Below are 23,486 nucleotides of genomic sequence, written 5' to 3'. Positions count from 1 at the left end.
ATATATAGTAACAAAAAAGTCAAAATGAGTAAAGTTAAAAATTACAGGTAATTTATTTTACACTATCTAAAATTTTAATAATATTAAGTTGTAAATTGTGCATAGCACGGGAATTATACTAATATAAGCAACAAAAACATGCGTAGATAGTGTAAATAGCTTATTTTTTCTAAAAACATGTGTAGTTCAATGAACTAATGTTAAAAAGTAAAAAATTTGAAAAAAAAAAAATTACACTTATTTATGTGTGTGTGTGTGTTTTTTTGTCATAAAATCCTAAATTTATAATTGTACTCCCTCTAATCCGTTTTTATTTAAATGTCCTAGTTTGAATTTGACACTATTCACATACACCACTTTGATCATTTTTTGTGCATTATGCATACAACTAAATATAGTCATGATTCATAGGGGTACTTGTTTAAATTGCCTCTGCACATAGTTTCTAAATATCTGCTAATATTTATGATTTATATATATTGATAATTAAAGATATCGTTAGTCAAAATTAAACATTGGTATGAGCAATACCCAGTCAATTCCTTTGTTTATCTGGGGGTATAATTGTCTTTTCAAGTACCAGTGGAGGGGTATATGCGCCTTTTCATGTACTAGTTGAGGAATATATGCGTAATTTCCTCACTAAACAACAAAAGCAAAAAGCAAACAGTAATTGGACAGCTCACCAAAAGTACTGAATAAATGACCCTGCTTTTTCAATATATTTACAAAAAATGGTATCAGTTTAACAAAAATTTATTTATCTGACAGATTAACTTGTATTTTCACCATTGATATGCCAGCAATGCAGTCTTGCATATAGCCCTATGTAATAAGCCAATAGTTTCAATCTTTCAACCCTTTGGCATATTCTCCCAAAATAGTATTTTTATAAAACATTTGGCTCATCACTAGTCGTAATTGGTTTTCAACTTTTAATTAGTAATCGTACGAAGTATTCTTTCAGGAAAGTGTTTTGTGAATGGTTTACTCCGTATAATGTACTTTTATCAAATAAAATAATTAATTAACCCAGTAAAGTTCTAGAAAAAAAAGTGTCTTTTGGTTCAAGAAAGACATTTTCTTTTTGTTCAAGAAATTCACCTTTTTTGGCTCTTGGTATCGACCAAATCAGCAGCTACTCAAAACCGCTGAAGTCTCATTTTATTATAAATAACACCCTTTCAAAAACATAATTCATCGCGTTTTCTTAAAAAAATTAAACCCTTCTCTAAAAGAAACATTTTTTTTTGTTCAATATATATCATCACATTTGTCATTTGAATTCATGGGTAATTCTTTAAATTATTTTTTATTTGAGTTAATTTTGATTACATTTTTGTTTCTTGTTCTTATTTTAAATCTTGATGATTGATGATTATATTGTTTATGATATCCATTTTGTAACAGGGTCAAACAAGATCAAGATTGGAATTAATGGTAAGTATGGTTATGGATTAATGATCTACGCTCTATATTCTGAATTAGTTATTGTCATGCATTGAATTAGTAACGTGACAACTAAATTGATGTTTGTACTCATGATCTACTCTCTCCATCCCGAATTAATAGTTACAATGTACATTGAACTGATAACGTGACATTAAATTGATAAAAGTTATTGGTTAATGATAATGTTGATATATTCTTTTCTTTCCAATTATTAGTCACAACATACAATGAAAAGTTGTAACGTGACAACATTGACGGAATAGTTGTTTGATAATTATCATGGGTTGAATTTTTTTTTGTAAACTTTTTTTGGGAAATTTTTATGATAGGATTTGGAAGAATTGGTAGATTGGTAGCCAGAATTGTTCTTCAAAGAGATGATGTTGAGCTTGTTGCTATTAATGATCCTTTCATTTCCACTGATTACATGGTACTGAGTAATTTTTATCATCAAATTTTACAACCAAATTTTTCCTTAATAAAATCAAATTTTGTACACTTTATTTATTGAATTTGATGTGATTTTTGGTTCAGACATACATGTTTAAGTATGACTCTGTACATGGACAATGGAAGCACCATGAATTGAAGGTTCAGGATTCAAACACCCTTCTTTTTGGTGAAAAATCTGTCACTGTTTTTGCCTCTAGGTAACTTTTCCGTAACCCATTATTACCTCTACGCAAATTCTTATATCAGACGGTCTCATTTTAAGACAAAGAACATGATTATTTAAGCAAAGTACAAATTTTTTTTGTGGAATTTTTAGAAATTACAAATAATTTTGTTGGGGTTGCTAAATTTGATTATAGGAATCCAGAAGAGATCCCATGGGGTGAAACAGGAGCTGAATATGTTGTTGAGTCTACTGGAGTTTTCACTGATAAAGAAAAAGCTGCTGCTCATTTGAAGGTATATAATTTATCCCACCTAATATATTACATTTATAATTAAATTTATTGTTGTAATTTTAATGTGTAGACTATATTATACGGTAATTTATAAAGAAGACTATAATTAAATGGGGTTGACATTAGTTTTTTCTATTCAAATCTATGCATTATAGCTTATAGTATTATGGACTATAATATGTGGTTTGATCTGATGTTGTAAATGTTGTATGAAGGGTGGAGCTAAGAAAGTGGTAATCTCTGCTCCAAGCAAAGATGCACCAATGTTTGTTGTTGGTGTCAATGAGAAGGAATACACACCCGAAACCGACATTGTTTCCAATGCTAGCTGCACTACCAACTGCCTTGCTCCCTTAGCCAAGGTAATTTGATCACTAAACAGTTCTGAAGCTTAAATTTTGATTTGAGTCCCTTGTTATAATATGCTGTTTCTTTGGTAAATAATATAGAGTTTTGTTCAAAAAATACAGGTTATTAATGACAGATTTGGCATTGTAGAGGGACTTATGACCACTGTCCATTCCATCACTGGTAAAGATTATAATTTTCCTATGAAAATGTCTCATTACTTAGCTAGTTAGGCTATTAACAATAGAAAAAAACGTGTTAAGTTTTCGACATTTTGTCTAGTGTTGTTCACTTGTTCTCATTTGCTACTCTAGCTTTGATCATTGTAACAGATTTTTCTAAAATCATTGTTTTCTTGTTATTTTTGTGTAAATGTATAGCTACACAGAAAACGGTTGATGGGCCATCTGCTAAAGATCGAAGGGGTGGAAGAGCGGCTTCCTTCAACATCATTCCTAGCAGCACTGGAGCTGCTAAGGTAGTACAATTTACTCTTCTGATCAATTGAGTTAATCAAAGCTAAATACAAATTTTCAGGATTGTTAGATACCCTTAGCTTGTTTCGTATTTTAAATCCTTATTAACATTGAGCTTAACAGGCTGTGGGCAAGGTGCTTCCATCATTGAATGGCAAGCTAACTGGAATGTCATTCCGTGTTCCAACTGTTGATGTTTCGGTTGTTGATCTCACTGTCAGGCTCGAAAAGGATGCTTCTTATGATGAAATAAAAGCTGCTATCAAGTGAGTAAAAACAAATTAGAGGTTTTTGGTTGAATTATTTCTGATTGTGTTGACGCTTGACTAAATATGTTCATGTTCTTACCTTAAATTAACAGGGAAGAATCTGAGGGCAACCTCAAAGGTATCTTGGGTTACACCGAAGATGATGTTGTATCCACAGATTTTGTAGGTGATAGCAGGTAATTATACCTCAACCTTTCTTTGACAAACTTGTAGATTCAAGTTATTTCTCAGCTGTAACACATTGTTAGATTATTGATTATTTAACTTTGTTTTGGATTGGTTTGTAAAATATAGGTCAAGCATCTTTGATGCAAAAGCCGGTATTGCTTTGAACAAGAACTTTGTTAAGTTGGTTTCTTGGTATGACAATGAATGGGGATACAGGTAATTCAAGGCTCATTAGTCATTACAAAAGTCGTTCATTTTTCTTATTTATGACCGAAACTTACACTTAAATTTGTGTTTATTATATCTTGCAGCTCTAGAGTGGTCGACTTGATCGTGTACATGGCTTCTGTCCAAGCTTGATCTCCTTTTCTGGCTTAGCTTCATCATAAGTAAATGGAGTGGAATAGTTTTGTGGTTGCATTGATGTTTGTTCGAGTTTTGGAGTGATCGAAATGCGAATAATTTCAAGGCTTTTGCCTGTTTCCATAGGAGATGGAATGCTAGTTCACATATATCTTACATAAGTTTTGATGGAAGCTTATGAACTTAGTTTGATATCGATTGCACTTTTGCTTACTAGTGTCCTTTCAATTTTTGTTCAATTTATATTCGGTTGTGATTTTGGCACTGGTATGAAGCATATGAGACAACTTGCTTACTCGGTTGTTCTGTAAGATGATTCAAAGGCTATCCATACCTTTCTGAAGATTTAAATTAAAGTGGACATTAATAAAGAGACGGAGGGAGTATTTCATATTTAATTTGATTAAGAATAGAAAGAGTGTACGTCATTGATAGAAAGTCTTGTACTCCATATAACATTGTAGAGTCTTAAGTTTCAACCTTCTATATATGTAGATTTGTCCGTCTCAAAATTGATGTGAACTTTCTTCTTAGACATTTATGAACCTTTGATGTAGACTTGTAATTAAAAGGTATGAGGACTTTCATTGTTCAATAAATCTATATCATATAAAAAAAAATATAACTAATATGTAAAGCTAAACTTTTAGCCAAGTCACGAGACTAGATAAAATTAGATATTTGAACACCCAAACTCTTGTAACAAGGATGAGTACTTAACCGTCTAAGCAAATTACCAACCACGTTATCAATATGTAAAAAAATAAAAAAATAATAATAAAAAAAAAAAGTATATAATTGAAAAGCATAAGGTTCAATTTTTTGTAAAAAAAAAATAAGATACTCAAAAAATAAATTCAATAAGTATTCAACGTAGCTATTATCTCATACCTCCTAGGAACGAAAGACTAGACAAATTCATCTTTATAAGTATAATACATGAAAACTATAATACAACAAGATATAATATATGAGTCGGGGCATCGCTCGGGCTAAACACTAGTGTATAATTCATCCATTGTTTACTGTTAGGCTACCTATACTAATAAATTGAGAGTGATGGATAACTCAAGTGGTTAGAGCTTCCATCTCGATTTCAAGAGAATTTGGGATTGGTTTTCATCACCCTCCTTTGTGGCTATTTATTTCTCTAAATTGGGTGTTTTTATTTTTTAATATTAAAAATCCAATTCTTGCATGTATGTGAAACAAATGTATATTTACCTCTATCGTCTACACAGACACTTAGAGTCTGTTCTGTTTAGCTTAAGCTCAGTTCAATTCAGCTCAGCTCCAATCAGTTCATTTGCCAAATTAAGGGGACGCGCGCCCACAACAAGTATATAGCATCCAAAGAGTAAGCCCATCCAAAACCTGCATTTCCCAACTCATTTTTCCAAGAGCCATCCACCATAATAACCACCTTTACACCCCTGTCTAAAGGAGCACTAGGGAGATCCGTCCTTTATACCAAGGTTGAGCCTTGTAAAACCCGGTGATGCATCATGACAACCCCCCTCGCACATGGTACTAACACCTCTCACCTCTGGCTTAGGAAAATCGCAAGATTACTCATTGTAGAGTCACAGTTCCGGAAATTGTCTACCAAATAACCTCCTTCATTCTTAAACACTCCTCCATTCCTAGTTAACCATTTAACAGAATTAATTAAGAATTGAGGTAGTTAAATAAATTGATGAATATAGATTTTAATTAATTACATTTAACAGAGTGTGGATCTTTTTTTTTTTTTTTTTTTGACAAGAAGAGAAATATTGAGGATAAAATTTGGTAGAATATATTTGTTTCTATCTTTTATATTGTTTCCTTATTTCTAGCAACCTAATTAAGGTAACACTGGGAATAAGCTTTGTATATATTGGTGATTATTCCAATTAATGAAAGTTAGGTTGTGAGTTTGTGCAATTCAACATGGTATCTTTTATATTTTTTCTCTTCTCTTCTTTTTCTTCTTTCCTGTTTCTTTTCTCACCGTGAACAATGGGGGATACACCACCTCCTCCACCACCCAAAATTGAGGTAAATTCCCCGTTTTACCTTGGACCGCAAGATCGGCCGGGTGATTTTATCACTTCTCAACGTTTGAAACTCGATAATTTCAATGACTGGGCTCATGCAATCCGAATTGCTCTGTCGTCTCGCCGCAAATTTGGTTTCTTGGACGGCAGTATTCCCACGTATGTTCCTCCCTGTACGAAGGATGACTGGATTACTATTCAATGTATGCTTGTTTCTTGGTTAATGAATACCATTGACCCTGAGGTAAAAGTCGATGCTTTCTCACTATGATAATGCTAAGAGGTTGTGGGATGACTTACATGAACGTTTTTGCCTTGTTAATGGACCTCGAATTCAGCAAATTAAATCTGAAATTAATGCTTGTGAACAACCGAAAAGTATGTCGGTGGCTGTTTATTTTAGTAAACTTTCTGTTTTGTGGGATGAGCTCAATAAACATGAACCTTTGATTGCTTGTAAATGTGGTAAATGCACTTGCAATATTGGCAAACAACATGCGGATAGGAGGGATGCTGATCGTCTTCAGCAGTTTTTGTTGGGGTTGTGCTCGGAGTATTATGCTCCACTTCGTTCCACCTTGTTATCCCAAGAACCCCTTCCCACGTTGAACAGAGCATTTCAGCAAATTTCCCAAGATGAGCGAGTTCGTGGTATTTCTCGCGCTAAGGAAGAACCACCGTCGTCTTTGGTGCTTGGTTTTGCGGTTCGAGCAGGTGCTGGCCGTGGTCGTGGTGGGTCGGACAAACCACCGGTATGTGACAGGTGCAAGAAAGTAGGACACGAATCTAGTAGGTGTTGGGCCGATAAAATTTGCACTCACTGTAAGAAGAAGGGTCATGAGGAAAATAGGTGTTATGATCTTCATGGCTGGCCTAATGGGGTAGGACGTGGCAGAGGTCAGGTGCGGGCCAATGCTACCTCAGCAAGTGTTCTTGGTTCGGGTCCGGGTTCGCTAAGTGCTTCCAATTCTTCTTCTAATCAAGTGTTTACTAGTGAGCAATGGAAGGCAATCACGGGATTGATGGGTAATGCTACACTTTCCGATAATCGTTTGAGTGGTAAGTTTGATGATACCTCTTGGATTATTGACACAGGAGCTACGCATCATGTCACCGGAGAAAAACATTGGATTTTTGATACAAAAAGTTTTGAATGTCCCGTTGGTTTGCCTAATGGAGACACGGTCTCAGCTTCCCTTATTGGCTCTGTTTCTTTATCGGACAAGATTACTCTCACCGGAGTACTTTATGTCCCTAATTTGAGTTGTAATTTGATTTCTGTTTCGCAACTCAATGATGACCTTAATTGTACTGTCCAATTTAACTCTTATATTTGTGCTATACAGGACCAAACGAAGGAGCTGATTGGAACGGGAACTAGGAGGGACGGATTGTACTACTTTAGCAAAACGGATTTGGTACATCATGTGAGTGCTCTTGCTGCGAATTCAGAGTTGGTGTTGTGGCATCGTCTCATGGGTCATCCTTCCGAGAAAGTAGTTAAGTTACTTCCTACAGTTAGTAATAAAGCATGTTTAGATAAAGGATGTGAAGTATGTATGCGTGCTAAGCATCCTAGAGATAGTTTTCCTTTGAGTGACAATAAAGCATCTAGAATTTTTGAAAAAATTCATTGTGATTTGTGGGTTCCGTATAGACATGTTTCGTCATGCGGTGCTCGTTATTTTTTTACTATAGTGGATGATTATTCTAGAGTCGTTTGGATTTATTTAATGAATGATAAAACGGAGGTTTTTCGTATGTTTTTTATGTTTGTTGCTATGGTGGAAAGACAATTTTCACAAACCATAAAAATTGTGCAAAGTGATAATGGTACGGAGTTTAATTGCTTGCGTGATTATTTTGATGCTACGGGTATTATTTTCCAAACCCCTTGTGTGGGTACACCGCAACAAAACGGGAGGGTAGAGCGAAAGCATAAACAAATTTTGTCAGTTGGGAGAGCTTTGAGATTCCAGGCCAAATTACCCATTTATTTTTGGGGAGAGTGTGTTCTAGCCGCGGCTCACCTTATTAACCGCACTCCAACTCCGTTGCTCCAAAATAAAACCCCATTTGAAATTCTCTTTGATAAACCCCCTATGTTTGATGCTATTCGTACTTTTGGTTGTTTATGCTTTGCACATAATCAGAAAACTAATGGGGATAAGTTTGCAAGTAGGAGTCGGAAGTGTGTGTTTGTGGGCTATCCTTTTGGGAAGAAAGGGTGGCGTTTGTATGACCTTGAAGCTAAGGTGTTTTTTGTGTCTCGAGATGTTAAGTTCATTGAAGATGTATTCCCGTTTGCTACTCCAGAAGATGTTAATATTGAGCCTCATGTGTATGATTCGGGTTATAATGTTCATGATGATTTTGTTGAATTTGAGGAAGGTGATGTTTTTGTGGTCAACGATGTGTCAAACGACACACAAGAATTGGGTGAACGAGCCCCTGCGAGTAGCCCTGCTGTTGCTGACCCGCAGGGGGGGGCTGCGGGTGTGGACACCTTGGCACATCAGCCCAGCTCACGGGGGACAGACCACACCGCAGTCAGGCCACGGCCAGAAGGCACACACCGCAGCCTGGGTGCAGAGGCTACTGCTAGCAGCACCGAGGGTGTGCAGCAGCCAGGTTCCAGCCACGCCACTAGTGATGTCGGGGCAGCAGCTCCCGAGCTCTTGGGGCGTGGTTTCAGAGAAAAATTTTCGAATGTACGCCATCGGGATTTTGTGACTCACTCCGTATTTGCTAACAATCCGTCTCCCTCTACTCCGTCCTCCAATACTCCTTCAGGTACTCCTTATCCTTTAGCACATTATATAAATTGTGACAAGTTTTCTGTGAATTATTGTAAGTTTCTAGCAGCTATTGTTGGTGGTCATGATCCGAAGTCCTTTTAGGAGGCCATGAAACATGACGGTTGGAGGAAGTCTATGCAAGAAGAAATAAGGGCTTTGGAAGACAACGGTACATGGACCTTAGTGCATCTTCCCCCTGGTAAACGTGCACTAGGGAGTCAATGGGTGTTTAAGACAAAATATTTGTCTAATGGTGATATTGAACGACTCAAATCTCGTTTGGTAGTTTTTGGTAATCATCAGCAGGAAGGCATAGATTATGGTGAAACGTTTGCTCCGGTTGCAAAGATGACAACAGTTCGAGCTTTTCTTGCAATTGCGGCATCAAAGAATTGGGAACTTCATCAAATGGATGTGCATAATGCTTTCTTGCATGGTGATCTTGATGAGGAGGACATGAAATTACCTCTCGGGTTTGAAAGTGAGGATCCTACATTAGTCTGTCGCTTGGACAAGTCTTTGTACGGGTTGAAGCAAGCACCGAGGTGTTGGTTCGCAAAGCTAACTACGGCTTTGAAAGGGTATGGTTTCATTCAATCTTACTATGATTATTCCCTTTTTACGTACACTAAAGGCACCGTTCAGATTAATGTCTTAGTGTATGTTGATGATCTTATTATTTCTGGTAATCATTCCGCTGCACTCGTTGGTTTCAAGGCTTATCTCAGTGATTGTTTCAAGATGAAGGATCTAAGTCCTTTGAAATATTTTTTGGGCATAGAAGTTGCTCGTAGTGCTTCAGGTTTATTTTTATGTCAAAGAAAATATACGTTGGATATTATTAGTGAAGCAGGATTGTTAGGGGCAAAGCCGAGTGGTTTTCCCATGGAGCAAAATCACAAGCTCGGTCGTGCAACATGGGCTTTTCTTGAGGATCCGGAGGTGTATCGTAGGTTGGTTGGTCGTTTGATTTACCTAGGGGTAACTAGACCTGATCTAGCATACTCCGTTCATATTTTGTCTCAGTTTATGAAAGAGCCGCGCATTGAGCATTGGGAAGCAGCTCTTCGAGTTGTTCGTTATTTGAAAGGTACCCCGGGTCAGGGTATTTTGTTGAGTGCTACTAGTGACCTTACCTTGGAGGGTTGGTGTGATTCGGATTGGGCGGCTTGTCCTCTAACTCGTCGCTCTATCATAGGTTGGTTGGTGTTTTTAGGTCATTCTCCTATTTCTTGGAAGACTAAAAAGCAACCAACTGTTGCGACATCCTCTTGTGATGCCGAGTATAGATCTATGTAGGCAGTTACTTGTGAGCTAAAGTGGCTTAAGAGTTTGTTGCTAAGCTTAGGTGTGCATCATCCTAAGGCAATCAAGTTGTTTTGTGACAGTCAATCTGCTTTGCACATTGCGAAGAATCCGGTTTTTCATGAAAGGACCAAACATATTGAAGTTGATTGTCATTTTGTGCGAGATGCAATTACAGAAGGCTTGATTTCTCCTTCCTACGTTCCTACGACTACTCAATTGGCCGACATTTTCACGAAGACTCTTGGGAAGACACAGTTTGATAATATTTTGTCCAAGTTGGGCATTTATGATCCTAGTGCTCCAACTTGAGGGGGGGTATTGAGGATAAAATTTGGTAGAATATATTTGTTTCTATCTTTTATATTGTTTTCTTATTTCTAGCAACCTAATTAAGGTAACACTGGGAATAAGCTTTGTATATATTGGTGATTATTCCAATTAATGAAAGTTAGGTTGTGAATTTGTGCAATTCAACAAGAAAGAATTTCATTAATGAAAGATAGTCAAACGACACTTACAAACAATTCCGAAGAAATCTAAAATTCCAATACAAATACAATTCACCTTAGAACTAGTTACATCGCAGATTCGATCAACGATCGCCTTTATAAAAATCTTCATCTGAAGCAATACAATCTGTGAGTTAGCACTAATTCGGCTTGAGATCCACATATGAATAGTTGTTTGGGTGAAAAAACTCATATGGCCTTCTAGATACTTTTGGAGATTGTGAAACCCTACATCTTTAAACTTTGACAGACGAACAAACAAATAAAATAAACCTAATAGATCAAACTCCATCATAAAGATGTGATCTTTTATTGAAAGCAATTAAAAAGTTTTTTGGGGCTTACCACCGGTAAAAATACCGATGGAAGCCCCTACAAAAATTTACAATTGAGATCAGAAGAAAAGAGATGGAAGAGAAAGAGAGAGAAGGAGAAGATTGAAGGAAAACCTTCAAAAAAAAGTAGAGAAAATCTAGCAATGAAGGCTAGAAAAACCCTCCCAAGGGAGAAACCCTAGAGGGAACCAAAAAAACCCTCCTAAGGAGAAAACCTAGAGGGAACTAACTATTAAATTAACAGAGTGTGGATCTTGACCCTTTATTACTCATAACAAACTCCATAACAACTCATTGTACAATACTCTCTAAATCCTTCTAAAATTGTCACAGTGAAATTTTTTGAGTCAAAATTTTTAAAGTTTGATCACAATTAACCACTAATTCATAGGGAAAAAAAAAGTCATGTGAAATATTGTTAATTTGCTTCTATATTATGTATACTTATAAAACAATTTTGATATTGTTAAAGCATACTTCCTCTGTTCTTTTTTACTTGACCTATTTCTTTTATCGCGCTTGCCAATGCAAAACTTCAAAGATTAATAACTTTAATTCTCTATAAGTAAAAATTATAAAAGTTATATATTATGAAAGTATTTCTTGAAACGAATTTAAAATATCCAACATGAACATATTTTTCCTTATAAATTATTCACAAAAGACGGTCAAAGGAATAATGGTGAATAGTGTAAAAGTCAAAGCGGGTCAAGTAAAAAAGAACGGAGGAAGTACAAAATTAGAGATATAAATATTAATGTTTTAATACATGAGTTGAAAATCATAAAAAGTCAAACAATGTAATCGTTTAAAAGGCAATGAATTTAAACACCTAGATTATATTGTCAAAATAATGAAGCTAGTACATTAAATATAGGGACACCAAATTAAATATCGTAGGTCATTTAGTGTAATACAAACGTACAAGAAATCAATAATTATTTAAGCACAACAAGCTAAGATTGGTGTGACAATTTATCAAGGACGCCATTTGCACTATAAGTAAAACTATACATTCATTGGTTTTAGCCACCCCATCTACCATCTATGTGCCACTCATTTCTATCCATACACAACCACACCACAACCAAAAGCCATGTCGGCTTCCTCTTTCCCCATCGTTGCCACCACCACCACCACCCCCGCCATGAACAACATCCACGTACTAGCCTTTCCATTCCCGGCACAAGGCCACATGCTTCCTTTCCTCGACTTCATTCACCAACTAGCACTCAAAGGACTAAATATCACCATTTTAGTCACTCCTAAAAACCTACCTATCATAATCCCACTTCGTTCAACTCACCCAAATTCAATTCATACATTAGTCTTACCTCTCCCTACTCACACCAAACTCCCTTTAGGTGTTGAAAATGTAAAAGATATAGGACATGTCGGAGTTGCTCCTATTATTGCAACTTTCAGCAAACTAGAAGGAGAGATTTTACAATGGTTTAAATCTCATCCTTCTCCTCCTCATGCAATATTGGGCAGAAAAACTCGACATACCAACAATTACTTTCTTCACCTCGGGAGCATTCTTTACTTGTTTTATTCAACGTCTAATGACAAACATGGAAAAATTTCGTAATTTAGACATTATACAAATGCAAGACATTCCTAGATCTCCTTCCTTGCACAAGGAGCAACAACCTTCTTTATTCAAAAACTATAAGGAGAATGACTCTGATTGGAGGATTGTCAAAGAGTGTTTTCTTACAAATCCTAAAAGTTGGTGTTATGTTTTCAATTCTTTCTATGCCTTAGAAGGGGAGTATATAGATCAAGTGAAAAAAGATTTGGGTCATGATCGGGTGTTTAGTGTAGGTCCATTAAGGTCAGTAAGTGGACCTAAGAGGGTTAACCCGGATTCTGATGCTGGTTATGGTGTGCTCAAGTGGCTTGATGGATGCCCGGATGAGAGTGTTTTGTATGTCTGTTTTGGGAGTCAAAAGTTACTAACAGTTCCCCAAATAGAAGCTCTTGCATTAGGGTTGGAACGAAGCAAGACACGTTTCGTGTGGGTGATGAAGGCAGAGGGTAGCCAATTGGTACCAGAAGGGTTCGAGGAGCGAGTCTCGAATCAAGGTTTAGTGATTAAAGGGTGGGCACCACAAGTTGAGATACTGAACCACAAAGCAGTGGGTGTGTTCATGAGTCATTGTGGATGGAACTCGTTACTAGAGAGTATAATAGCAGGAGTTATGGTTTTAGCTTGGCCAATGGCAGCTGATCAGTTCCACAATGCAAAGCAGTTTGTGGAGTACGCAGGGTTGGCTGTTCATCTATGTGAAGGAGAACACACGGTGCCCGACTCAGATGAATTGGCTTGGATCATTAGAGAGTCGATCAACGAGAATGTACCACAGAAAGAAAATGCTAAGGTGATGAGACAAAAGGCATTAGAGGCAGTGAAAGTTGGTGGTAGCTCATCATCTAATGTGATTAAGTTTGTGAAAGAGTTGAGCCAAAATATTGCATTAAAAACTTAAATCTATGAAACTATTCATATCATTTTTTTAATAAGAATTTGTAATGTGTGTGTGAAGTTTCTTTGTATGTCCATCCCAAAACAGGAAAACAATTTTACTTGTCTAAAAATATATAATAGTTTTGTATTTTTACATTTAAATATCAATAATGGGAGCTATTTATTTATTTATTTTCAAATTATCATTGCCTTAATATATTATTTTACTTTTACATAAATAACATTAATGAAAGTTTTTAGTTAAAAATATTCGTTAAATAACTAATGGTCTTGTTTTGGGTAAAAATTACCCATGCCACGTGGTCCAGCCAATAGACGACATGTGTCAGCCCATGATAAGGCCAAAGTGGACCTATCCCTATTTGACACATGGTACTCCTAGAGCTCGGGAGAAAAGACAGCCTTCAGGGCCCAAATCTCAAGAAAGTCGAAATGCGGCGCAGCCCATCAGAATTAGGTTAGAGTGACCTACTCAAGGGCACACTCACCAATGACCCTATAAATAGGGAGATTCCCCTATTTAGGGGACGCCGATAATTATTACAATAACACTACGTTCTCACACATCAAAGAAAACACCTAATCTCGAAATCCGAGAAGATCTCCGTTTTACCTTTTCCGCATCTTTTCATCTTCTACGACTAATACTAACTTGATTGTCGAAGGCGGAGCTCCTACCAATTGGAGTCTCCGTGTTTTGCAAATACAGACAGCGATGGACCAGTCTTGGTGAAGTAACTCTCCCAAGGGACCAAAAACACCCAAAACAGGTCTATTCTGATTTACTGGTGAACTGAACTAATTGGAGCTGAGCTAAACTTAACTGAACTGAATAGAGCTGAAATGAATATTTTATGAGAAAAGGAAATTATGAGCTAAACTGAACTGAAATTAAGCTAAAGAGAATAGGCCCTAACTCTCCTCTTCATCCTCATCTCCCTCTTAGCTTTTCCATCGACACATACCCAATTTTCTCCCTTGTTAATCGTTCTTGCCATTGCACCACCACCACTTCTCCGACACCAACTACTACCTCCGTTACATCCTTTACAAATCAATTTTCATTCACTGATCCAAGATAATTGAAAATTTAAAATTCAACACCACAAAATCAAATTGGGTTTACTTAGGCCTCGTTTGGTTCACCTTATTTTTGCTTAGCTGAATTTATCTGATCTACTGTGGTCAAATCTGGTCTGGTCTGATCTGATCTGATTGTTTGATTTGACCAAACTTTGACCTTAAGTGTACGATAATCTATAAGGAAAAAATATATCAAGTGGGGTCTTGTTAGATTTGTTATAATGTGTATTTTATATATATGTAGTTTTCATAATTTTTTCATCATGGAATGAAAGATAATTAGCGATGAAAAGCTAAATTTTTTATCATGGAGGCGGATGAACCATATTCCGTGCATCCGATTTTCCTTAAAAAAAGGCGGAATGAACATATAGTTATTCAGTAAAGAACTTATAGTTGTTTTTCAAAGAACAACACATATGGTTGTTTTGTAATGAACATATAGTTGTTTTGTAAAGAACATATAACTATTTTGTTAAAAAAACATCAAGCTTTATGTTCTTTGTATATACTTAAAGAACATCCTAATATTAATGAAGAACATGATAATATAAGGTAATGAATATTATTTTTTTCACAAAAAAAAACAAAAAAAAAGAAAAGAAAAGAACATAATAGTATTTTTTAAAGAACATCTAGCTTTTCAATCTTTAAATGAATAATTTGTTCCATAATTGAAGAGTTTTGGTAATTATTTCCCAATCTCAATTTAGAAATTTGTATATTTATTCATATTTAATTTCACTAGTTTGATTTTTTTAGAGAGAGGAATAAAAATTTAAGAGAGAGAAATAGAAAATTTATAGAGAAAAAGAAATTTTTCTAATAGAAGACGATGGCCGAGCATTTAGATCGAGTTTCGTGGTGCTTTTAATCACTGTTTTGTTAATGGAGTGATTTTTAATGAATTGAAGGTGAATATGTGAATTTGTTAGTCAAAGATCGAAGGTAATTTTGAATGAAATTTTGTATCCATTTTTCTTTAATTGTGTTACTTTAGATATGAATTAGAATATTTTGTAATCATAAAATTCATTGTTTATTTTCCTTTTTAAAATTTGATGAATCTGGATATAGATGTTGAATTTGAGAATAATGTGACAAAGGTTGAAGACGAGGTTCTTTATAAGATAGTATTATTAGGTTGTTTTTTTGACACAAATTATTAGGTTCTTTAATGTTCCTTACATATTTATAGAATGTTCTTTCCGGTTTTTTATTTTTAACGGATGCATCATGCCCATGGTATATCCGCCTCCACGAAGTACTAATTGCTTCCCCTAATTTTCAGTCTCTCTCTGCATCTTCGTTTTCTACTTTCTAGTCCCTCAACAATCACAAAGAAGTACACATACAACCAAAGTTTTACAAAGTACAATTCAATTTGAGGATTAAATTTTTCCAGAATTCAACAACCCAGATTCCCTAGTTCGTTCTTTCTTTCGTACTTAGGTAAGCCAATTTCTGGGTTTCCTCAATTACTTTGATTGCTTAATTCATTCGAATTCAAATTTGCTTGAATATGCCTCTAATTAGAATGCAGAATTTGTTGTTGAAAACCCTAGTTAGATATTGTTTGAATGAAAGAGTTTCAAAACATGTTATTGCATTAGTACCTTTGCTTTTGCAGAATGATAGTTATGTTAAGGGTTATGATTATGCAAAATTTTCGACATCAACTGGGGAATTTGATAATCTAGCTGAAGGTTTATCTAAGCAGATTCAATTAGTTGTAAACAAGGTTAGTGTTGGTAGTAGTGAGGAGGAGATTTTGAGTTCATTGTTAAATGATCAAATTTGTGAGGGAATTAGTGTTAGCCATGCCCTTGTTGATATGTTGCTTCATCGGTTTAGAGACGATTGGAAATCGGCCTATGCCGTTTTTAGGTGGGCTGATTCGCGGTCTTGTTTTGAGCATTTGCCTGGAGCATATGATTTAATGGTAGACATACTAGGAAAGGCGAGGCAGTTTGATAAGATGAGTGAGTTGAAGGGTGAAATGCTTGAGAGGAAATTGGTCACTCTTAGAACTATGTCTAAAATAATGAGGAGGTTTGCTGGTGCTCGTAGATGGAACGATGCTGTGAGAACATTTGATGAGTTGCCTACTTATGGTTTGGAGAAGAATGCCGAGTCCATGAATTTGTTGCTTGATACTCTTTGCAAAGAGAGTCAAGTACAGATGGCTCGTGGCATCTTTTTGGACCTTAAATCTCATATTCCTCCTACGGTGCACATCTTTAATATATTCATACATGGTTGGTGCAAAATTAAGCGGGTTGAAGAAGCCTACTGGACGCTTCAAGAGATGAAAGGCCATGGTTTCACTCCTTGTGTTATAAGCTATACAGTTATAATTCAGTCATACTGCCGACTTTCTAATTGGAATAAGGCGTATGAGTTACTTGAGATGATGGAATCTGAGGGCTGCCAACCTAGTGTTGTTACTTACACAACTATGATGTCTTTGTTGTCAAAGGCTGATAAAGTTGAAGATGCTCTACAAATAGCTAACCAAGCAAAATCAGCTGGATGTGAATTTGACATTCAATTTTATAATGCATTGATTCATACCCTTGGGAAAGCTCAACGCATAACGGAAGCCTTTGATATCTTTAAAGTAGAGATGCCAATGAATGGTGTTCATCCTAACACGTGTACCTACAATACATTAATTGGCATGTTTTGTCGGCATGGCCAAGAAGAGATGGCTTTCAATGTTTTGGAAGACATGGAAAAGGCAGCACTTTGTAAGCCGGACCTTCAGACATTCTATCCATTGCTTAAATCGTGCTTCAGATTGAGGATGCCAGATAATTGCTTGAGCAGACTACTGGATGATATGACTGTCAAGCATCAACTTAGTCTTGATGATTCAACATATTCACTTTTGATTCATGGTCTTTGTAGAGTGGACAGATGTGATTGGGCTTTCCAATTATTCGAGGAGATGATTTGTAAGGAGCTGGTACCAAGGCATCAAACATTTCGTCGGCTTCTAGATGAAGTTAGACAAAAGAACATGTATGATGCTGCTGAAAGAGTTGAGCTTCATTTTGATAAATTCAAAGCTTCTTTTAGGCAGAGTTTTCCAGGTCAGAATCATCACTAATGGCAACATATATCTTGTTAACACTTTTTTTTGGTTCACTGTTTACAGATGTCCTTTATATATCTTCGAGTTTGTGACGAGTACAATTTCCTGTGTAAATTACTAGACTTTTTATATTCAACCTATATTTTTATGTGAGGCGTTTTATGAGAAAATCGAGGTGACAGATTGGTCTTTTTGGGATAGACTGATAGAGAATTGGTTGTAGACATCAATATATTATGATGTGTGCTCCCTATGATATGGATGCTGTCAATTTTAGTACGAGTTATTATGCATAGTTGGCAAGGTGAATTCAATTTTGTTGGCTACAAGCTCACAACCCATGCATGTAAAATCATCTAGGAAGCCACAAAAGATCTTAATGAAGCACCAGGGGATCCTCTTCAGATCCACTAATGGCTGCAATGGCCATATGGTGCAACCCAAAATATATGCCCCTGAAATCCTGCTCTAGTTGTAAATTTGATTCGGAGGGATGTATCTGTCTCCCACTTCCTAGGGTTCCATTCTTGGTTTCTAATTATTCCAAAATTTAGGATGATAGATGAAAACTTGACCTAAATTGAGATTACAAATACTCTTATGGTAATTTAGAAGAATAATAGTGTAAGTTATTCACACATTGTACCCAAATTCAGAAATATCGTGAATATTTTACCTCATGCGGTCATGCCTATGACTAAGAGTGTTTGATTAATCTGAAATGAAATTTTAGAAAAGGCCATCAAAACCATATAACTTCAGACCTAAGATTGTTGCACTCAAATAATATAATGGGTCTTACTCTTAGATATCTTTGACTTAGGTCGTAGCCCACTAGCCCATAGACTTAGGGAAATTTTTGACTAAATCTTGGAGAAGTTACCAAAAACCATTAAGGGCCAAGTACTAGAGGAAAGTCTCCCAAAGTACCAAGCTGCTCAATCCCCAAAGTCACACCATACTAAAGGGGCTCCTTTTAATTCCTAATTTGAAGCATTTATGCTTGTTAAATTTTTTGTTGCTTGATGGCAATTCTAAGAAACATTGTATGAAACTTGGATTGCACATTACAGAAGTTTTATCAATCTTCTAATAGCACCAAGGCACAGGTAAAAGAAGAGACTCTGAGTGAATGTTGATTATCTTTAACAAATTCTATAATTGCAATATGTAATTTAGAAGATGTTGAAATATTTTGACAGTAGTGGAAGGATGTCTCCTAGAATCTGAAACAGCCTCCTTGGATTGCTTAAACTACTGATGACAACTGATAAGAAATCATCTGGTGAAAACCCATGCAAAAGGCTATAATTATGTGACTATTTTGGAGTCTTGGACTTGGCTATTGCTATATGGAAGCCTCCTTTGGTCTTTCAATGTCAAATAGACTATAGATATTGGGTAACAGTATATCCTAAATCAATTAGTCAATTGCCCATGAGGAAGTTCATAAGTCCAGCACTTTTGCTTGTCAGATGGATTCTCAGGACACATGTCTAGTTGGTTTCAATGTCTAAAACTCTAAATGCTATGTTTTATCATGGAACTCTTGCTCTGTTTCAGGTAGTACAGTTTCTTTCTTGTTTCCGAAGTGCTGCTTTCTTCTATTATATGTGTAAGTATTCAGATTCCTATGATTAGGTGATTTGTGGTGAAGTTTAGTTTCAGAAAGCAAGAATATTTTCAATTTAAGGCTGTCAAGATAATATTGGTTTCAGTTCTTGGGGAAATTGTAGTGGGATTTGCTTTCTGGCTTGGTGATACTATATAGTTCTCCGTGATATTCTCCTGTTAGTAGATCGCATGCTGTATGTTGTTGCTTCTGTATCCTACTTGAGAATCACAGCCTTCAAAATTTATATGGTGTATTAATCCTTTCATGTATACTTGTGTGGGTTCTTGACTGTTTCTGAACGGAAGTAAAAATTTCCAATGAAACTGTTTGTAGGCCATGTTGGTAGAGACTAGAATGTGCAGGTTTCAGACTCTGTTCATTATCCAATGTCCCTGAATATTATGTAATGATGTCCCATGATTGATTGTCTTGTCCATGAGACCTTGTACGTGATATGGAGAAAACTTGAAATTCAGAAAAGAATGTGGGCAAAGTTTCCTAGTTCTCTAAGCAACTTCTTAGGTCACATGGGGTCTTTAGTCTTCACTCAACACTCAAATCATGAACTGATGGATGGCACTGTACCTGAATTCTCGATAAAACTCACCTAAGGCCTGTGAGGAATACATTTTGCCCTAGTTAGTGACTTAGTGTATTTATATCGTATATAGGCTGTCTTTAAGGAAGTACATTTTGCCATATTTTAGCTTGTAATTTTTGTTAATGATCTCAAGTGCTGCAATCTTGAATTCCGCGCAAAATTTCTAAAGTTGGATGCTGTTTAATATTCTTTTCATTACTCAGCAGGTTCTAGAGGAAGCAATGTATCTATTTAAAAATAACAGCTGCCAGGAGTCCCTGGACACTGATGCCCACCATGTAGTACAAGGCTGTAATAGCCCTTTGTCAGTCTTGGTGATGGAGATGATACAATCGATGCCAACAATCCCTTATAAGATTCCCCTGTGTATTGCTAACTACATTAAGAGCCACGTAGTAGATTGCATCACTGTATGTGCCTGGTGCCTTATGTCACTGATTTCTGATGTCTGACCTGAGCTTCACTTCCTCAAATTTATGTATGTTTCTAGTAGTAATCCTTCCATGAATATTTATACAAAGTACCAACTATAGAATTTAGGAATAAGTCTGTTTTTATTCACAGGAAAATGTTGTCAAAGCTTTATATTGTTATGTTTTGGACTTCCAGAACTCCAACTCCCTATTGATGAAATGAGCGCAAACGTGCAGAGCTGATGCAGTAGAATGGAATGTAGAAGTTGCTTATAATCTCTACTTCCGAAACAATACATGTTGTCTGAAAGAAATAAAGGGTTCAGGGAAGCTGAACTGCTTGCTCTTGAGAGACACAGACAATCTTCTTTGTTATTTGTGTATCCTAATTTTTTTGTTACAGCTATTAAAACACGCTAAATTTAAGAGAGGAGAATTCGAATGATTCCAATGACAGTGTTAAGCTGACTGCAAGAATAGTCATGCAGCAGACATGCCTTGAAATTACTGCAAAAGGTATTCTTGAAAATTCATTCTAACTTTTTGATTTGAATGCATGTTGTTTTTAATGATATGTCTTCCAGTTCATAGTAGATAATCATAGATGAACCTCTTTAAGTGTAGCATAATTGTTGCCTTAAAGATATTTAACATCTTTCTCTGTTTCATGACACGATTTCTTCTCCAAAAATTATGTTTTCCACCTAATTAAGAATTAAACTCATAGCTTATTAGATTTGTCTGCTTTATTTGATGGTTGAGATAAAAAAAATTAGCTGATGTGAGAGTACTTGAACACTTCTTCCTAATATACTAATTAGATTTATGATTTTAAAAAATAATAATAATAATTGCCCCTTCTATATTTTCTTATTCGTGAATTGTGGCCTTAATTTGTAGCAAAATGTTGCGATTTTAATTTCTGTGTAGTGTACACCCAAATGATGTATGCAGGGCCTTTTGGATGATATTTTGATTGGAACTTAAACACCAAAATTTTTAGGCATTGCATGTCTTTTTCAGTTTTTCTCTTATCTAATTGATAGATAAGTTTGGCACTAAAAGACATGCTCTAGCAATTGCCACTCCCCCCAACAGCAAGTATTCTGCTTTTCTTCCATTTGTTAGGCTCTGGATAATCCATTCAACAATACTTCAATGCTTAAACTTTGTTGTCTGTTCTTATCAATGAAGCCGATATCATCCAATCCCTCAAACTATTATCGCTTCTTGTATCAGTCTTTAGTTTTGTCAATCCAGTGATTCTTTCAACTCTCAAGATCACAAGTCTATATACAGTATTAGTTTGATTTACCAACAAGAGTTGGCTCAAGTGGTAAGCAACTTACTTGATGTCGCTTAAGGGAGATCTCGGGTTTGAGTCTCGCCGTATGCAGAAACTCTTGTCAGGAGACTCACCCACCATAAGCCAGGTTTGCTACCCGAGTCGAAACCGGATATAGTCGGAGCTAAGCTTTGGTAAACCGGGTGGGCATCCTAAAAAAAAAAAAGTATTAGTTTGATTTATAACATCGGTTGTTAATTCCTAAGTGTTTGCTACTAATTATCATCATCCTCATCTCATATCATGATATGATATTGGTTATGATAAATAATTTTACGAAGTAGATTTAGTAGATTTAAACAGCTCTTCATACTCAATGCAGGATTATTATCTTGTTTCTATTCTTAACACATTCAGCTTCTGATCTTTCTCATTTTTCTTCTAAAAAATATATGTAGGCCAAATGACTAAATTTTCGGCAGAGTCAAAGGATTTGTGGTGTGGAGTATCTGGACATCTGTCATTCTTCTTTTCTAGTACTACATTTTTTCCATTAAATTTCTAGGTGTGGCCTGAAAATTTTGATTTTAGTCGGTGGCTTATTGTCAGACTTCTGATTTTCTATTATTTCCTTTTTCTTCCCAAAGTGATTTTAGTTACAAATATACAGTTACATTTATTTTGACCTGCCTAAACTTTGGCATGACTAAACCAGGGTTTTATATCTCGGATGCAATCGCGATCAATGTTGTAAGCCCAAGATTCTTTAAATCGCTGTGATGCAACCGAATCTATTACTTTGGATGGAACTTAAAGCAAGTGTTGTCATACTCAGATATCTTTTTGTTTAATGTTGTGGTTTTTCGTTTTTTTTTTTTTTTTTTTTTTTTTTTTTTGCATAGGATTAGGATACCTGCATTTTTTTTCATATTGTTCAGGGCTTCTTTTGTCACATGACATGAGGCTTGTTTGGTAAGGTTTTCAAACAAAGAAAAAGAAAAAGATGAAGAATCAATTCTCTTAATCTGATTTAAGGGCACTTCATAATCTACCAAATGATAGGACACTAAGGTAGAGACAAAGGGATTGTTGAAATTAGCTTAGTTCCATGTGTTGAATTGACTACCTTAATATTTTGATGATTGACTTACATAAAATAAACTCTGACTAATGATGTTTATGAGTCTTGGTTGAACAGAAAGATTCAGGTACACAAATACATGTTCCGGAGTAGGAACAACAGAGTTTGGAAGACTTGATGATGAATGCAAGCTTTCAAGATGTCCTCACAACTCTATATACTTAGTTACTCAGTGTACGAGTTTAAGAAACAAAAGTGTTGGAAGGAATGGAAGGAATTAAGAAGAAACTCGAAGTTCCTGAAGAAACCTGTAGTTCCCGAAGGAACTTGACGATTGACTCAGAAAGTTTTAAACGAAAGTTTTAAAACAGTTTTCATATCCCTTAATTTAAGGAAGTGATAAAAATCAGTTTTGAAAAAGATTTTAAAAGATTTTATAAATAAATAAATAATTCATTAATTTAAAAAGATAAGTTTTAAATTAATTAATTATTTATCTTTTAATTAATAAATAAATAATTATCTTTTTTATTAAATAATTATCTTTTTGAATAACTGATTTTTTTGACTTGGTAAATACTGGCTCCTAGTATTAAGGAGAACGTTGAACTTGGGAGTCAAGCTAAGGAAATCATGTTCCTAAATTTCCTCTGCCTACATCCCAACTTCTCAGCCAAAGAGAACGTGGGATTAAGGGGGAAGTGGGAATTTGATGGAAGCTTGAATATTCTCCTTATAAAAACAGATCAACGTTAAGTTTTGAAAGCGTGGAAAAACAATCTTAAGTATTCAGAGCATAGAGTTTTAAAGTGTTTAAAAGAGAAGTTCCTTCCATCCTTAGTCT

The 23,486-nt window shown here is 35.6% G+C and overlaps 4 protein-coding genes across 8 annotated transcripts; all 4 read left to right on the top strand.

Moving 5' to 3' along the window:
* Positions 1-1,179: 1,179 nt before the first annotated feature.
* Positions 1,180-4,499, top strand: LOC110712417 (glyceraldehyde-3-phosphate dehydrogenase, cytosolic-like). The gene is made up of 12 exons (XM_021890879.1): positions 1,180-1,292; positions 1,411-1,440; positions 1,782-1,882; positions 1,987-2,102; positions 2,265-2,364; positions 2,579-2,725; positions 2,834-2,894; positions 3,092-3,189; positions 3,311-3,453; positions 3,549-3,632; positions 3,751-3,840; positions 3,936-4,499. Exons 1-12 carry the CDS (start codon positions 1,289-1,291, stop codon positions 3,982-3,984), a joined length of 1,023 nt encoding a protein of 340 aa, XP_021746571.1. The 5' UTR covers positions 1,180-1,288; the 3' UTR covers positions 3,985-4,499.
* A 1,489-nt stretch (positions 4,500-5,988) lies between these two features.
* On the top strand, positions 5,989-8,926 carry LOC110712474. The gene is made up of 2 exons (XM_021890939.1): positions 5,989-6,270; positions 6,365-8,926. Exons 1-2 carry the CDS (start codon positions 5,989-5,991, stop codon positions 8,924-8,926), a joined length of 2,844 nt encoding a protein of 947 aa, XP_021746631.1.
* Positions 8,927-11,970: 3,044 nt separating this feature from the next.
* On the top strand, positions 11,971-13,614 carry LOC110712403 (UDP-glycosyltransferase 89A2-like). Its single transcript, XM_021890863.1, has one exon. It carries the CDS (start codon positions 12,455-12,457, stop codon positions 13,466-13,468), a length of 1,014 nt encoding a protein of 337 aa, XP_021746555.1. The 5' UTR covers positions 11,971-12,454; the 3' UTR covers positions 13,469-13,614.
* Positions 13,615-15,072: 1,458 nt separating this feature from the next.
* On the top strand, positions 15,073-20,848 carry LOC110712384 (pentatricopeptide repeat-containing protein At3g04130, mitochondrial-like). Of its 5 annotated transcripts, none has more exons than XM_021890842.1 (3): positions 15,073-15,498; positions 15,842-17,645; positions 20,067-20,848. In XM_021890842.1, exons 2-3 carry the CDS (start codon positions 16,073-16,075, stop codon positions 20,096-20,098), a joined length of 1,605 nt encoding a protein of 534 aa, XP_021746534.1. In that variant the 5' UTR covers positions 15,073-15,498; positions 15,842-16,072; the 3' UTR covers positions 20,099-20,848. The 5 variants fall into 5 exon arrangements, 3 of the variants coding, with proteins under 3 accessions (XP_021746534.1, XP_021746533.1, XP_021746536.1); XR_002509572.1 differs by lacking the exon at positions 15,073-15,498 and having other exon boundaries at positions 15,561-17,645; positions 20,067-20,341; positions 20,473-20,848; XR_002509573.1 differs by lacking the exon at positions 15,073-15,498 and having other exon boundaries at positions 15,561-17,645; positions 20,067-20,341; positions 20,428-20,848.
* Positions 20,849-23,486: the final 2,638 nt, after the last annotated feature.

Source organism: Chenopodium quinoa, unplaced genomic scaffold, assembly GCF_001683475.1.
Source record: "Chenopodium quinoa cultivar QQ74 unplaced genomic scaffold, ASM168347v1, whole genome shotgun sequence".
Lineage (NCBI taxonomy): Eukaryota > Viridiplantae > Streptophyta > Magnoliopsida > Caryophyllales > Amaranthaceae > Chenopodium > Chenopodium quinoa.
This window is presented reverse-complemented; position numbering and strand designations above follow the sequence as displayed.

Bases quoted from the DNA above. Each gene is read 5' to 3' on its own strand.
- LOC110712417 (XM_021890879.1), top strand. The intron at 1,883-1,986 runs GTACTGAGTAAT...TTTTTGGTTCAG, and splicing joins TCATTTCCACTGATTACATG to ACATACATGTTTAAGTATGA. The intron at 2,365-2,578 runs GTATATAATTTA...TGTTGTATGAAG, and splicing joins AAGCTGCTGCTCATTTGAAG to GGTGGAGCTAAGAAAGTGGT.
- LOC110712474 (XM_021890939.1), top strand. From the start codon at position 5,989: ATGGGGGATACACCACCTCCTCCACCACCCAAAATTGAGGTAAATTCC. The intron at 6,271-6,364 runs GTAAAAGTCGAT...CCTCGAATTCAG, and splicing joins TGAATACCATTGACCCTGAG to CAAATTAAATCTGAAATTAA.
- LOC110712403 (XM_021890863.1), top strand. From the start codon at position 12,455: ATGCAATATTGGGCAGAAAAACTCGACATACCAACAATTACTTTCTTC.
- LOC110712384 (XM_021890842.1), top strand. From the start codon at position 16,073: ATGCCTCTAATTAGAATGCAGAATTTGTTGTTGAAAACCCTAGTTAGA. The intron at 17,646-20,066 runs GTCAGAATCATC...TTCATTACTCAG, and splicing joins TTTTAGGCAGAGTTTTCCAG to CAGGTTCTAGAGGAAGCAAT.